This window comes from Sminthopsis crassicaudata, chromosome 2, assembly GCF_048593235.1.
Source record: "Sminthopsis crassicaudata isolate SCR6 chromosome 2, ASM4859323v1, whole genome shotgun sequence".
Classification (NCBI taxonomy): Eukaryota; Metazoa; Chordata; class Mammalia; order Dasyuromorphia; family Dasyuridae; genus Sminthopsis; species Sminthopsis crassicaudata.
Genome location: NC_133618.1, coordinates 546,337,797 through 546,355,401, shown reverse-complemented (window position 1 = coordinate 546,355,401; position 17,605 = coordinate 546,337,797). Strand labels below are relative to the sequence as shown.

The following is a 17,605-nucleotide window of genomic DNA, read 5'->3' as shown; positions in this document are numbered from 1 at the left end:
AAGTGACAAAAGAATTAGATGGAGGAGGGGTGGTAGTTTTAGAATCCTAAAGGGGAAAAAAAGAATAAAGCATAAAGTGCAGCAGAGAACAAAAGAAAACCTACAAGGAAGCAAAGAAAAGATGAAAAGCTCTGAACAAAATGTGTTGTATTTATTATATAGGCCTTCTTGAATATTTATTGTTTCATATTTTAAATACTCTTATGTTCTGTGTGCACATGGCAATTTTTTACTTTTTTACTATTCAGGTTTTTTATTTTTAATTTTCCTATTTGATATTTAAGTTTTATATATATATATATATATATATATATATATATATACACACACACACACACACACATATATATGCACACACATACACATATACATATATGCATACATACATATCTATATCTACGTAGATATAGATATGTGTATATATATATATATATATATATATATATATATATATTTTATCTATATATATATTCCCTCCTCCCAAAAAAGGAATGTTTTGAAGTAACAAGAGCTTGGTAGTATTGATGTGAAAAAAGTTTCTTAAAGATGGAGTACTGTGCTGTTTCACTTTTTTTTTAATCATATGGTAGATATATTTATCAAATTTAAGGTTAACACTAAGTTGAGATGAATAGCTAATACCCTGAAAGAGTAAGGATCCAAAAGGATTTTGAGAACCTATAATACTGAGGAGAACCTAATAAAATGAACAGTGATAATAAAAAGCCTTACATTTGGCACCAAAAAAAAAAAAAAAAAAAAAAAAAAAAAAACCTTCACAAGTAAGAGATGAGAGACATAGTTTGAGAGCAATCACTTTGAAAAAAACAGGGGATTTTGGGGTATTACAAAATCAATGAGTCATTGATGTCATATAGCAACCCCCTCCAAAAAAATTAATACAATACATTGAGAGAGGTAAAGTTATAGTAATAGGGAAGTAACAGTCCCACTCTACTCTACCCTGGTAAAATTTTACCTAGAGAACTGTGTTCAGTTGTGGACATAGTTCAAAAAGGATAATGTTAAGACATAGGGGTGTCCAGTGGAGGATGTTTGTAAAAGACCTTGAATTCATGTCATATTAGGATAAGTTGTAGGAAATGGGATGCTTAGCCATGCATAGTCAAGTTTAGGCAAGAGAAGAGAATACTAAATAGCACCAAGATAGCTATCTTCAAGTGCCTGAAGAACTGTTTAATAATTTATTTGCATCCTCATTTTACAGAAAATCAGGGCTGAGACCCACAGTGACTAATGGGCTGATATTTTGGGATTAGAGATAAATTGAGTCTCTGGGAGTCCAAGAGGGTAAATGATTTTTTTTTTCATATCAGTTCTCATGGATTTCCTCAGAAGACAAGGAGCAAAGAAGCAATAGAACAACCAAGTTAAGTCTATAATTAAATAAAAAAAATAATATTTTGATAGTACTTTAATGTTTGCAAAGTACTTTGCTTATCTCTCACTTGATTCTCACAATAATTTCATGAAGTAGGTGCTATTAATATCCTTATTTCATAGATGATGAAAATGAGGGTGAAAGTGTTAGGCAATTTATGCAGTATCACATTAACTACTATATGTTTGAGATTCATTAATTTAAACTCAAGTCTTTCTAATTTCAAATTCAAACCTTTTCCCTTGCTGTTTTTCACAATTGATCTATTTCCCATTTTCAAACATTTTCACTGACTGTTCTCCATGCCTAGAATGCTCTCTTCTCTTCTCATTTCCATCTCCTGGCTTTTTCTAGGTCCCATCTAAAATTCTACCTTCTACAAGAGCCCTTTCCAAGTTCCCTATAATGCTAATGCCTTTCCTCTAAGATTATCACCCTCTATATGCATTTTGCTTGTATGCAGTTATTTGCAAAAATAAGCTGACAGGACTGATTTTGACTTTTTCTATATCTCCAGAGTTGAGTATAATACCTGGAATTAATTGGATGATGCTTAATAAATGTTTGCTGATTAATAAAACTGGTAGAAAAGGTTTGAATTTGTCTCAAAACATTCTGAGCTACAATATTTCTGGTTCCATATTTCAAGATGAAATACAAAGTACTCTGGATCCTGTCTACCTTACCAAATTAATACTTTAATCCCCTTCCCCCTTCCATATATTTCACAATCTAGCTTTTCTGTTCTACTTGATGCTCTCAGCACAAAATAGTCTATCCTTTAGTTCCATGAATGGTTTTCTGTTATGTCTTAAATACTATTCAGCCCCACTGCCACCTCTTACTTTTGCTGGCTTCCTTCAAGACTTGTCTTATATCCCACCTTCAAAAGGAGACCTTTCCTAATCCCAATCTCATCCTGCCCCCAGGTAAAAGTGCCTTCCCTTCTAAGATTACCTTTTAATTACTTTCTATATATCTTATAATCATTTACTTATTTACTATTAGAATGCGAGCTCCTTAAACACAGGAATGTTTTGGGTTTCTTTCTAAATCTCCAGACTTTATTATAAACCTTGGCATATAATAAACATTTACTAAGATTTAGTCTTTCCATGCAAGATAAATCTCCAGGTGAAATGAATTATAGCAAGCAAAATGTGTGGTAATAGAAATGCTTCAAAAGTTGCATAAGTAAACTTTTTAAAAAATATTCTATTTTTTCCCTAAGTACATGTTAAGACAATTTTAAAAATTTATTTTAATAAAATTTTAAGGGTTTTTTTTACCTTTTTTTTTTTTTTTTTTTGCTAAGGTATTTAGGTTAAGTGACTTGCCCAGGTTTACACAGCTAGGAAGTGTTAAGTGTTAGTGTCTTAAGGCCAGATTTGTACTCGGGTCATCTATCTACTGTACCACCTATGAGTCTCAAAAATTTTGAGTTTCAAATTTTCTCTGCACTTTCCCCCTCCCCAAGAAATTAAGCATGGATAGAGATTATATATGTGTAATCATGTAAAACATATTTCCATATTAGTCACGTTGTGGAAAAAAAAGTTTGCACATATTAAATTTCTAGCAGCAATAAAAAAGTAGCAAAAACAAACACATTTATATTCTACTTTACAAAGCACTAAGCAAAGGGGAAATGCAGTTAAATGCAGGTGGATTTCTAACTACTTTTTGAGAAGGAAGAAAGCAACTAAACCTAATAATTATATAAATCAATAAAATCTTGATAAACTAAATAGCTATTTCAATTATATTTTCTAAACAGGAATCTTGTTTTACTCATTTTTTCATTCAATGTTCCACACATTTTTACTGAATTTCTTTATAAAATGTCATCTTGCCTGCCTAACAATAATGCAGTGACAGCAAATATTTCATTGACTAGAGCAAGAGAATTTTAAAAATCTTAGAGCAAGAAATGGGTAATACAAAAGTCACTATATGCTAATGAGGCAATGATCCAAAAGGAATATAAATCACACTTACCAATATAAAACAAGCAGTTAGAATGTAGCAAACTTTCAGTCCATAAGCGACAAAGTTCACTTTCAGTAAGAGCTTCAACACCATAGCAGGCTTGATACTCCAATTTTGGCAATATGTAAACTGGAGATTGCTAGAAACACAAAGATAAACAGCTGAAATTTGCTTCAATTTATTAACTACAACAAATACCTTAAATATGATATGATTTTTAAAGCACTTGCATATAAATACATTTTATTCTCACAAGCCTATTAAGATATATTGAGTATTAATAGGGAAATTAGTTCTATATAGATCTATGTGATGGGGACTTGGTGAGGATGAAATACAGAGGGAGAAGTCAGAAGTATACTATTTTACTTGGTGGTTTCATGAGCTGCCATGGAATCAAATATCATCTCTATAGAGATTATTCTGATATCTTTATCTAGCCCTAACCTTTCTACTGCCTGCTAGTCTCACATTCCAACTATCTAATGGACATTTCAAACTGAATGTTCCATAGACTCCTAAACTCAACATGTCCAAAACTACTCTTTGCTAGTCCTCCCTTCATCCCCATCTCTCCTTTCTTCCAAATTTCACTATTATGAACAAGGTTATAATCATTATCTCCTAGTAACCCAGTTTCACAACGTATATATCATTAATGTCTCCTCATTTTCACCATCAATATTCAAACTGTTGCCAACTCCTCTCCATTCCACCTTTGTAACATCTTTGGTATATAACACCTTTCTCTTGTCCTGCTACCATCTTGGTACAGATTCTCAGCCCCTCACTCCTACAATTCCAGTACTTGTTGAATATTTCCTGCCATAAGTCTTTTTCCACCTCCAATCTATCTTCCATTCAATTATCAAAGTGATTTTTCTTAAGCACAGGTGCTTCTGCCTCTTACACCTCTTACCCCAATATATCCCTTTTTGCTTAAAAGATAAAATGTAAAATCTTTTATTTGGTTTCTAATGTCCTTTACACTAGACCCATTCCTTCTTCTTATCCCTTACCTTTACCCCCAATTTCAAATGTGACCTTGGCCTCCTGGCTGTTCTTGAACACTTAACCCTTAATCTCCCATCTTTAAACATGTTTGGTGGCTGCTCCTAAGCTAGGGTGATCTCCATCATTTCCAATTCCTGGCTGCCAATTAAAATCACACCTTCCACAAGAAGCCTTTCCTGTTCCCTCTCAATGCTAATGGCTTCCCTCTAAGATCATCTCCAGTTTATCCTTCACATTTATCTTGTTCCTACAGAACTTTTGGCCTGTTGTGGCCCCTACGAGATTGCAACCTCTTTGAAGACAGGGACTATTTATCCATTTCTTTGTATCCATAGCCCATAGTAAAATGTGGGCATACAGTGGACACATAAATACTTAATGGCTTGACTCTGAAATGGAAGGAAAGATTTGATTTATTCTGGTTGACCCAAGAGAACAGAACTAGGGACCCTAGGCAGCAGAGGCAGATAACAGCATAATGTGAACAAAAGTTTCTAAAACTTTTTTAAAACTGTCTAAAAATGGAATGGATTGTTTTAGGAGGTAAAGTGTTCTACATAAGGAGAAGTCTTCAGGCAGAGTGGGGACACAGACTACTTGTCAAGTTGTCACCGATATTCCTCCAAGTTTAAGTTGGTCAAGATGACATCTGAAATACTTTAGTCATAAGACTCCAAGAGTTAAGGTGACCTGCCCAAAGTCATGGTAGAGTCAGGCCAGAAGCAAAATAAAAAGTTCTATTGACCAGAATTCCTTGGCAATTTTAATTAAAAATGTTTTAAAAAATAATTAAAACAAAATAACTTTACAAAGGTACTATTTTTATGGGTTTGGCATTTGGGAGGAAAAGGACTCACTAAGAATATTTATACAGAAACTATATCTATTTCTATGACCTCTACTGCCATCTCCAGGTAGGAGAAAAGAAAAATCAGACTATTTAAAATATTTAGAATTACTTTATGACAACATTTTAAAATTTTAAATAATGTTTTGAATATAGCTACAGATGTCATGTTAACATTTGTGTTTTTTTCCTTAAATATAACTTCTGGCTCTTATTTTTCTAAGGCATAACTTTATTTGGATTCTATTCCCTTTATTTCCTCTAATCTGCGACAAATAAAATTCTCATTATGGGTTTTATACTTTATGCCCTCCCTCATGAAATCCTAATACATACTTTTTTCTTTCAAAATTACCCAGTACTTGGCCTTTTCTGTTCTGTTACTGAAAATCCAAATATACATTTGAAATAATTAATCCTATGAATTTCACATTTTAGAATAAAGCCTTTATGAAACTAGACTCATTTAGACAAATACTGCTAAAACTTGGACATTCAAGATCACTTCATCTGAATTCCACAAAAAGAAATTATACTAAGCTATATTCAAAAATCTGAACATGAAACAAATAAATATGTTCCATACTTTATCACATGGGCCAAATTCAGCCTCTGTAGTTCATTCCAACATTTGCGGTGGTTGCTCTCTTAATTTCACCTCTGAATGATTATATAACACAAATCAGATTATTTAAGTGAATAGATTAATTTATATTGGTTTTAAGTGAATTAGGAAGGTAATAGAGGAAAATGAAGTTGCACCAAGGTCTAAATACTAGCTGTAAGTGGAAAAATATGGAAAAAAATAACATGGTAAAAACCAGAGAGGCAGCTTAGATAGACTTCAGCTTCTTGTACGTCAAGAGCCAAGAATTTTCATAATCTAAAGTCTTGCTTAAACAAGTTTACTTTTAGGGAAATAAATGTTGGTTGTTTAAAGGACATTATTAGAATGTAAACAAGTACTGGCTTTTAAATTGTCTAGACTAGTAAAGTTTCTAATATTTGTAAATATACTAAGAATGACCTTCCTGTTAAATTTTGATAAGCTGGTTCTTAATTGCTTCTATGTTAATATCATGCCTTTTTTTTTTCAATTGGAAAAAGATGTGTTCAAATTCTTTAGTCAATGTATAGCAACTTCCTTACCAATTTTTTCTTTCTAGATTGAAGTCATTATTCCAATGACAATTGGAAAATTCTTATTTAAAGGGATGCTGGCCATCAACCATTTCTATGTGCCAGTAATATGGCACACAATACAAATGGATAGGGGCTCACAGGCCAGGAAATGAAAGAAATGAGGTTGACCCTAAAAGAAATCACATGTGACAAGAAAAATTTAAACTAAACAAAAAGACCAAACTCTAAAACTTAATAATGGCATGACTACTGTCTAAAATTACTTTTGCTATTTTATAAAACTATCATTTTACAGTGTAGAAATAGTTTTAAAATGCAATAAGTAGGTCTAAATAATTTTTTAATGCAGACTTGAATTAATTCTTTTAAACTATATCATTATTACTTTTTGACTTTCTATTGCAAAAATCTATAGGTGAAATCTAAATTCAGTTCAAAACCTTTCTGAAAAATAGTTTTTTCTAAAATTTGGAAACAGTATCGTTAAGAAAAACTATCATAATTGAATATTTTCTAATATATTTACATTTTTTCTCCTTCAAAAGAAAGTAAGGAGGGGGGCAGCGAGATGGCACAGTGGATATAGAACACCAGCCATTGAGTCAGGAGGCCTGAGTTTAAATTTGGCTTTAAATACTTAATACTTCCTGGCTGTGTGTCACTTAACCCCAAATGTCTCCAAAAAAACCCCCAAAATCAAAAATCCAAAGCAAACAAAAATAAGGAAGAAATTAAGAGACATGAAGAACACCTAAAGGTTAAGGTTGTTAACATCAAGAAAGCATATTATGTAACCTAAATTAGAGTAAGCATATCTAGTAACTTTGTGAGATAAAGTTTAGTCATTAAATTGCTGTCACCAATACGTAGTACAGCTTGGCCTTATTCCTAGGATGTGAAAAGAATAATTACTAAGAGATTATATAAATATTAAGGGACCCTGTGTGACTATTTGCTAAAATAAGACGTTAGTGGCATAGATGGAGTCAGAATGCCTGTGTCAAACAGTTGACCAAAACATCAGGTTACTCAGCATACTTTATTCTTTTATCATGACAGAAAACAACTTTATTTTATTTAAGAAAAAGAAATAACTATTTCAATATAACTGTAATAATTCCAGAGCAATGGTATTTTCAGAGATTTGGAATAATTATATACATGTACAAGCAGTCCCTAAATTTAACAGAAAGATTAAGGGCTTTATATGCACTATATGAACTTTAAATTCACCGAAGTAGTTTTCTGCCCATTTTAATTAAACTTACAATTATGTTGTCTTATCTAAAAAATTCATACTTTAAAAATCTCAGTCTAATTAAGTAACTTAAATTGTTCAACAAAAAGTATTTCATGCTAAAAAAAAAAGTTATTGTAGATACGCCTTTATTTTGTCTAGACTTGTGATTTTCTTAGTGCAATAGGGAACTTCTAGTTAGGAAAATCTATATGAATGCAGTTCACCATCTGCTCTGCAACTTAAGGGTCTTAGAGAGAGTTCTAAAATAATTTAAACTTAAAAAAAAAAAACCCAAAAGCATCATATGTATTTGCTGGTTAGTTTATATACTGAATTGTAGCTTTAGAGCTGAAAAAGACCTTAAAAGTCCATACATTTCAAATCTATATATTTTACAGATGAGAAAACTGAGGACACCCCAGGAAAGTTAAGTAATTTTCTCAAAATCACAAATATGAGCAAGAGACAGAAGTAACTTTTGAATCTAAGACCTCGAATTGTAAACTGGGTACACTTAATACTATACCATTCTGTTACTCGAGTCTTCCATTTTCTCCTATAATTACTTACCCTTCTAACATTTTTCCGTTTTTTGGAACGTGGCCTGGTCTCTACTTTCTGGACACCACAACGTACAAGTAATAGGAGATCTTGAAAGTTGAATAACTTATAAACAAGATTTCCTTCTTGAGGTGTTAAGTATTCTGATTTGTTTTCAACAAACATCTGAAGGCTGTGTGGTAGCAATCCTTAAAAGTAACAGATTTGATCATTAGGCTGTGCATGTACTCATTAAGAATTATCAAATTTTTGCATTATATGTTTTCATAGATAGAAATCACAAGATGATATATTAGATTCAAATACCTATAGGATTACCTATAAAATATTTTCTTTTCCACTTTATGTGTTCATTTTCTGTTACAAATTCTACCACTATTTCTGCTTCTTTTTTGGGAACAATCTTTGAGAAAGAATAGAATGAAGAAGAAAGAGTAGAATAAAGAAGATCCAACTCACTTCCAGTTGATCAATGATGGACAGAAACAACTACACCCAGAGAAGGAACACTGGGAAGTGAATGTAAATTGTTAGCACTACTGTCTATCTATCCAGGTTACTTATACCTCGGAATCTAATACTTAACATGCAACGAGAAAATTGGATTTACACACATATATTGTATCTAGGTTATACTGTAACACATGTAAAATGTATGGGATTGCCTCTCATCTAGGGGAGGGAGTAGAGGGAGGGAGGGGAAAATTTGGAAAAATGAACACAAGGGATAATGTTATAAAAAAAATTATTCATGCATATATATTGTCAAAAAAAATTTTTATAATTATAAAATTTAAAAAAAATAAAAAATAAAAAAAGAGAAAGAGTAGAATGGGAGGCTTTAAAGCTCTGGATTTAGAGAATCTCAGTTAAATTGCTACCCCTCACGATTACTATCCATGACTAAAGGCAACTGACTTAACCATATTGGGCCTCAGTTTCCTCAGCCTTTGAGGTCCCTTCCTAACTCTAGATCTATAGTCATTTGAAAAACTATTCTTATTTTCAGATAAAATATGAGGGGAAAAAAAAGCAAATTCAGTAAGGAAAGAAGGGGAAAAAAAACCTGGTACATTTTTAAAAATGCTATTATTCAATCTACCACCAGTAAAGAAGCTGGATAGAGATGAGCAAGAGAAAAAGGAAAACAGATCTTACTTCCTATCTTCATAATCTGGCTTTGTATATTTTCTTTCTTTTAAGAGAAATGATTTTCCTGGAATATTAGTTATACCCACATACACATCTAATTTCATATAGGAGGGAGTACTGATAGAAAAACTTAGTAATTAAAAATGAAAATTAATTATTTTAATGGCACTGTTTTTTTGATTGTTCATCAGTCTTGGTGTAGTGGCACATTCAAATCCTGATTCTAGATCAATACAAAGCCAACTTTTCTCTTGTATTATTATTTTAACCAACTTGTTATGCTTTCTATCTATCAAGTAAAAGTACATATTGAACATGATCAGCAAAAAGAACAAAATAAATACTGTATTTATCTGCCATCACGACTTTTTTTTTTTTTTTTTTGGAACCCCTTAGACCACTCACATTTTATCTGAATAATATACCATCTAAAATTTGCTGGTTTAAATTAGCCCACTTATTTTATACAAAGTAAACTAGGGCTCAGTAGAAGTACTACAATAAGTAATGGAATAAGAGTAACAAGAAATGTTACATTTTACATGAAGTTTGTAGAAGAAAGTAAAGAAAGTATGTGAGGAAAAAAGGCAAGGAAAACTATTTGCTATAAATGTCATGAAAAAAAAAAATTATAAATGCCTACTCACGTCCTTTTGGTTTCTGAAATAAAGAACATTTAGACTTAAGTGTATCAGTAGAAGTGCCTGGTTGTTCAGGAACAAGGACTATTGGTTGGGGTTTAGAATTTTCCAAATTCAGAAAGGCCTGCTCAGGAACTTTCTTTGAAGTTGGTTTTAAGAGTTCATTTTGCATTTTTAAAATCTGTCCAACTGGATCGAATTTCTTATATAATCTTTTGCCAGACTTTTTCGTAGCACATTTTTTCTGCTCATGACTACAAGGAGCATCAGCTACGTTTTCAGAAGAAATCTGAATAGGCACAGGTGATCTTAGAGTATCTAGCACAGGATCTGAATTAAGGATAGGAATCTCTTGCTTGGTATTATCATGATTTTTACATTCTATGTCAATAATTAAACGTTCTTCATCTGTATCACTATTACAAGAAGCACTTTGAATGTTACTTCCTTCTGATATATCAATTTTTTCTTTAAAAGTATTTGTTTTCTCTAGGACCTTTAGTTTAATACTACCACATTCTTCATCTGAAGTTGTATCATTTTCTTCACTTAATTCACTTTTTTCTTTTTCAAAGTCTTTGGATGAGGAGGAATCACATTCAGATTGCTTTGATTCATTACCAGACAAATACAACTGTGCTTTTTTAGGATCTAGAACATTGTCACATAATGAAAGTTCCTGATTATCTTTAATTTTCTGCTCTTCTGGCCCACTGTTTACACTGGTCATCAATTCTTTCTCTTTTTTCAATTGTTCCATCAGAATCTTTGATAAACTTATAGGATTAGAGGGAATTGTCGCTGTGCTTGATGTTGTGGTAAGGTTGGTTATAGCAGATGATGAGGGAAGGCTTGATGTGTTCAAAGTTTTTAGTGGTGTGTTAGTTGTTACTCCGAAAGTTTCTAATTCTGTAACATCTTCATCAAAACTCAGATCTAAATCATCAAAAGTCTCAATTCTTCGGCACTGCTTAATATCAGAAGACACCTTAACAAAATAAAACCATTATCACACTATTAGTAAAAAGTCTGTGAACATGTAAATTAGGATTTGTGGGAATGTCTTAAGATTCACTGAAAATGATTAAGTTTCTAAAAACAAAGACCATTTCATTTTTGTTTCTGGACCCTTAACACCTTACATATTGGCACCTAACATATATTACTTAATAAAATACAGGCATCTTTTACATTTGTCTAAAACTTACAAAAGTGAAGTCAAATATTTATAAATTTGTTTTCTCATCCAGGCAACACTTACATCCCATTGAAATATATTCTCCTCTGGTTTGTCCATAAATACAGCAGAGACAGGAATAGCCGAAGTTTTGGTTGTCAAAAGGTCCAATGGTACTTCATGAAAAATTTGGTTTCTCTCTCTTACTGTCATTTCTTTCTTGGGAAGAGGTGAGTCAATATAAATTATTTTCATTGGCTTGGAACCTTTTGATGATTAAAATAAATCAAGTAAGATGGGTGGCAACACAGTTTATACAGTAAAAAGAATAATGAAGTAAGAGTAAGAAAATCTGGGTTCTATTCCCAAGTTATGTGTGTATATGTGTGTTTATGTTTGTGTGTGTGTGTGTGTGTGTGTGTGGTGTGATCTTGGGCAAGTCATTAAACTTGTCTCATTTTCTTCATTTGTAAAAGGAAAGGGTTAGAGTAGATAATCTTCAAGGTCTCTTTCCTTCTCTACAATTCTATTGCCAAGAGAAATACGTTAACTTTTTCACATACAAGAAATTGAAACAAAAGGCATTTTGGGTTTTCTAATATGATCTGAATTAAAGATGGTTCTCTCAAATGTAGTCCAATTTTTAAAAAGTTAAATGAAACATACTTCTGGGGGGGAATTTCAGGATCTAAACTTATTACAATTTTATTTTCCAATCAATTTCTTCCTTGCTAGATAGTGAATGTCATTATCCATCAAGAACATTTTGCTTACTGTACAGCGTAAAAAATGTTTTAGCCAGGAAGAAGGGCATTTCATTTCACAATTTAACACAGCTATCCCTATCCCAACTCAATGTTAATTGCGTTCTCTCTAGAGGTTGTTTCTATTCTCAGTAATGAGGTGGAACCAAGGTCTAGAAAACTATAAGATGACTTTGTCATCAGTTTTTCTCCTTGAAAATAGAGGACAACTTATTTTTGACTGAGGAAAGTCTGTGATGATTTTAAGTTAGATTAAATCAATACAGTTTTAAATAAGCATAGTACCTTATATTTTCAGATAACTACTAGAAAAAATTATTGCAGATAAACCCATCAACAAATCTAAATTCATAAAACAAATCAAGCATCCATTATATTCAAGGCTCTATGTTAAAATGGTATACAGAAGTAAACAAAATTCAGTACAAGATCATAATATTCTTCAGAACCACATTTATTTGCATAATCTGTAAGTCCACTGAGAGTAGACAAAAGAATGGGCTCTCCTGACACTACCCTTATCTTTGACTCCCACAGACCCTTTCTAGTTCTAGCTATTTCATTTCTTCTCTTTCATGCATCTATAGTCTCTTACATTCCATGATTCTCTTGAGTCAGTCTCTAAATATGTTATACTCCTGCCTGACTCATCTCTCTTCTCATCCCTAATCTCCTATCTCCCACTGGATGTCCCACATGCCTCTCAAACTGAAACCTAAAATGCAGGTCTAGTCGTGCATATTGTTTAAAAAAAAAAAAATTTCACTTGTTCCCTATCACCACCAAATATAAAATCATTTGTTTCACATTAAAGGATCACAATGTACATTTCAGAAATCATCAATGTGTTAATTTGTTTTATTTAATCAAAATATTCAAAAGGAAGGGTTCAACTTAGAGGGAGTATTAAGGTAGATTAGTAGGTAATAAGAGTCATAAAAAGCATCAATATCTAAACACAAAGAAAGGAAATAAAGAACTGCAAAATAGAACATTATTCTGTAACTACCCTGTCAAACATATGTCTACATATTAGTGTATCTTTAAAGAAAACTGATGTTCAATTTTTTTATAAAAAATTCTTCCTTGTTTTTTGTTTTGAAATGTTTATATTTATTGGCAATTGTTTAGTTAACACAAAAAGAATAAGAAGTAAACAAGAAATGAAATAAAAACAAAACATATTAAATATCTGGGAGTCAATCTCCCATGACAGATCAAGACTTACACAAATACAAGTAGAAATTACTGTTTATAGAAGTAAAAGAAGACAAATTAAGAATAATATTCATTGTTCATGGTTGGATCCTATAAATAAAATAATGATAACACTACTCAAAAAACTGATTTGTTACCATATCAAACTTTTAGAGCCAGAAAAAATTGTAAAATTCATTTGGAAGCACAAACTCTTAAGGGAGATGATGAAAAATGATGGTAGTTAAAGGGAAACTGACTCTAGGTAGCAAAACATACCAAATTAAGATCAAAATCATTTGATACTAATTTTAAAAGTATTTTTGCACTCAAGAAAAAAAGGAAAATGAGAAACTTATAGAAACATGGAAGAAACTAAATAAATTAAGAAGAATCTTTAAAAATACATATACATACATATATAAAATTATATCAACAAATTATATATGACAAAGTATATCAACATTATATATCAACAAAAATTATATCAACAAAAAAGGAAAGATAAAACAAAATTAAACAGATTCAAATGGATATATATATATTGTACATTATATATATATATTCACTGATGCCTTCAACAAGACTTAAAACCAAGATTTTTATCTTGCTTATAGCATTTGAAAAGAGCCATGGAAGTTTACATAAAGTATTTTCTTCCCTTTCCTCTAGCAAAATCAGTGTGAGGGAAATCACAAACCTGTAATTGGAATAATCTTCACACACACTGGAATTTCCCATTGTTCCTTGTAATTAGGTGCATGATTATTCAACAAGGTAAATAAGGATCTACTGGTGAGAGCTATCTGAGGATGATATCTTAACACAAGTTTTTCAGCATTTGGATCTGTACTAATATCCTGAAAAAGAAATTTCAATTATTTCTTTGAATAACACATTTCTTTATTAAATAAATATAAAAAAATGCAGAGCAAAATTGGGAGAAGGGAGTTCAAGTGCAATTAACTTAAAAATCTCTGAAACCTTTCTATTGGATGCCCAAAAGACAAAATAATTATTTGCATATATTTAATTTACTTATAAAACATCCTAGGACAGTCATGCTAAGTGTTACTCACATAATGTATTGCAGCAGCTTTCTGCTCCGGTGTCTCCATAGTTGATGTAGACTTATAATCTATAGAGAGCTGCAACTCAGCAGGCATCAAAGGAAATGATAATTTTGCAAACTTTACATTACCCTAAATAACATAAAGGAAAATTAATGTTGTACTAGAAAGATGGTGATATAAGTTTTTTCTTAATAAACACTCATTTTTCTAATCACAGAAAAATAAAACTGAACTCTTAACTTCAACACAGCCAGAGTATGTTAGTAAAACTCTTTAAGCAAAGGATCTCTATGAAAAGAAAGGCAAATGCAAATTGGGAATACAGATAGTCTCTATCTTTCCACTATATTGACCCTGGTAGTACTTGGATCAGGGCCGCAACCCTTCAAAGGAAAAAAGTTACGTTAAGAATCAATGCAGTACTTCCTATTGTATTATCTATGTTATAGCCCCAGTGATGCTAACATCAAAGACTAAATAATGTCTCAGTGAAAATAAGGAAAACAATATTTCTAAGATAGAAAATTGGAGGAGGTAGGGAAGATGAAGAGGCCTCAGAAATATGGCTTAAGCTTCCAGGTTTTACTACAAGGATTCCTTTTATTTGAAGGACAATGGGGACTACTATGGTAAGGCAAGTCCCTATCTACCTAATAAATGCCACTAGGTTCCTTACTGGAAGATGTGTTAGATTATCTATCTCTTTGGGAGTAGTCAAAAAAGGGATGTACAAAACAATATCAGGCCAAATTTCTTTCCTTTTTCTACATTCTATCTAGCTTCCTCCTCTATCATAAGCAAGTTACATCAGATTATGCTGGAACATAGATTATAATGGATTCTCAATGTATATTAGTTGTGCCAAACATTTATTCATTTTAATCAAATCTATATAACCCAAATGCAAAGACACGGAAAAGCTATAAATATCTGTACGTGAAGAAGTGTTGTGAAAAATATTAACAAGAACATCAATCAATAATCATTTATTAAGCACTTACTATGTGCCAGGCATTATGCTATTCACTGGGGATACAACACCCCCCCAAAAAAAAAGCCCAGTCCCTCTTCTTAAAGAAGTTCACAGGTAATTTACAACATGTAAATAATTTTGTACAAATAAGATTTATATGTGTATGTCTATGTGTATATATGTGAATGTGTATATAAATATAAAATGAAATTAACAGAGGGAAGGCACTAGCATTAAAGGGAATTGGGAAAGGCTTTTTTGGAAAAAGTAGGATTTTAGGCGGAGTTTAAAGGAAGCCAGAAAATGAGATAAGGGAAGAATTGTGTAGGCATGGGGAATATTTGATGAAAAGGTCCAATTGTTGGGAAATGGAATGGTTTTTGTGAAAAAGATATTTTAATATTTGAAAGGGGTAAAAGGAGAAAAATGAAGGACAATATTTATATAGCAGCCACTATTTGCAAGGCATTGTACTAACCACTATACAAATACTATCTTTATTTTCAATGGTGCATATTGTTATTGACCCATGATTTCTCATCCTATTTTGCTCTTGTTCCCTTATTTTATAAATTCTCCATAGGTGCCCAATTTATTTGGTATCTGTGCAACATGAAGCTCTATGTATGTTATCCCTCACAGGATTCCCTACAAGGATGGTCTTGCTTCTTTTTTGAATCACAGCAATCAGACTACCTAATTATTTTTACACTGTTTCTTACATATGAGTAATGTGTATCATTTATGTTATAGCTTCTTCAGGTTTACCCTTTTCTTTTGTGTCATATGCTATTCTTCAGAGATTGTGATGTTTCAAGATGTGCTAACATATAACATAATCAGAAGAATACTGGTGGATTTTTGTTTCATCAAGCATTTTGGGATGGTTAAAAGCATTATATATTCTTCCAGCTGCATTCCAGTCTATTGTTTTCCTCTTACTCAAATCTAGGCTCTGTTTACTATCTATCTGAAGTATCAAACCAAGATAAATATACTATGAACTAGCTCTACAGATTATCTAATAAATTGTATATTATAATACAGGAAATAGGATTTCTTCATTCATTTTGCTTTTTCCAATGTGAACTTTTAGGCCAGTTACTTTTCTAAAATGACTGTAGCTCTCATTTACAGTAAGAAACTTGTGAGGAATTTCACAATCTACAAGGAAATCCCTGTTGAATTTGGACTCTGAGGTGAAATTCTAGATGGTGGCAACTTCCTCAGGTGAACATATATTATCATTTTATGATTCACTGGATATTAAGAATCAAAGAACAATGAAATATTTATAGCAGTACTTTTTGTGATAGCAAAGAACTGGAAATAATATAAACCATCAAATGAGGAATGACTAAATAAATTATGATATCTTAATATAATGGAATATTACAATGATATATAGTATGTAAAGTTTTATATAAACTTAATACAAAGTAAGGTAAACAGAGCCAAGAAAATAACAAATACAATGACCACAACAATGCAAACAGAAGAACAATCACCAAAAAAAAATTGAAACTGAATACTGTCAAATTATAAAGAACAAGTTCGGCCTCAAAGAAAAGATGTAAGAAAACACAACTTCTCCCATCCTTTAGAAGAAGTAGAGGTCCATGGCAGTGGAATAGTAACTTATTATTTTCAATGTATTAGTTGGTTTTTAATGAACTTTTTTTCCCTTTTGAAATAATTATTTGTTATGAGAGATGACTCTCTGAGAAGAGGGATGTGGACACAGGAAGAAACATCAGTAATACAAAAAAAAGAAATTTCAATAAAAATCTATCATTTTAGAAAACCAAAGAATTGTTAAAGTTTTCCTATGGTTTTAACTAACACATTTTGAATGACCTCAATGTACATAAGAAGAAAACTTCTGGATCTCTTTAAAGTAAATTTTTATTCTATTAACAAATTTACAGAAATGAAGGAAAGGTAGAAAGAATCACACATAAGCAAAATAGTTCTGAAATTTGTATTTTTCATATAGTTTATAAGAAATATAAGTAGCATATATTATATATCCACAGTTCATCTAAGTCCTTTTCAGATCTATTGTGCATCTACAAAGCTCATTTTATTTGGCAATGAAATAAAACAAACAAAAAGAACCAAATTTGTTTCAAAAAAATTTGGATTTTTATCTTCTACATCTTTCTGTCAATTATTCATATGGTCTGCTATAGAATTTCATTTGTGAAAGACTAGCTGTTTTCTCATCTTTTCATGAAGTATATCTTTGATATATCATGTATATCATTCTCATAAAAATTTCACAAGATCAGAAAAAAGGCTCTTGTTAACAGTTTTTGATTTATTAGCAATCACTTTCTTGGAGTGGTAATGACATCTGTGATTTTAATCAATCAGATTACTGCCCAATACACTTAGAGACTCAAATCCAACGTCATCCGGCACAGCTTTTT

The 17,605-nt window shown here is 31.5% G+C and overlaps 1 protein-coding gene across 4 annotated transcripts in view; it reads right to left on the bottom strand.

Annotated features, from left to right (window-relative positions):
- Positions 1–17,605, bottom strand: part of ICE2 (interactor of little elongation complex ELL subunit 2) — a 57,887-nt gene that overhangs the window by 19,168 nt on the left and 21,114 nt on the right. For all 4 annotated transcript variants that reach the window (XM_074294933.1, XM_074294934.1, XM_074294935.1 and 1 more), the window contains 6 exons: positions 14,207–14,329; positions 13,828–13,987; positions 11,251–11,432; positions 9,996–10,977; positions 8,206–8,384; positions 3,401–3,530 (listed from right to left, as the gene is read on the bottom strand). In XM_074294933.1, the coding sequence (XP_074151034.1) occupies positions 3,401–3,530; positions 8,206–8,384; positions 9,996–10,977; positions 11,251–11,432; positions 13,828–13,987; positions 14,207–14,329 (1,756 nt within the window). The remainder of the gene's footprint in view (positions 1–3,400; positions 3,531–8,205; positions 8,385–9,995; positions 10,978–11,250; positions 11,433–13,827; positions 13,988–14,206; positions 14,330–17,605) is intronic.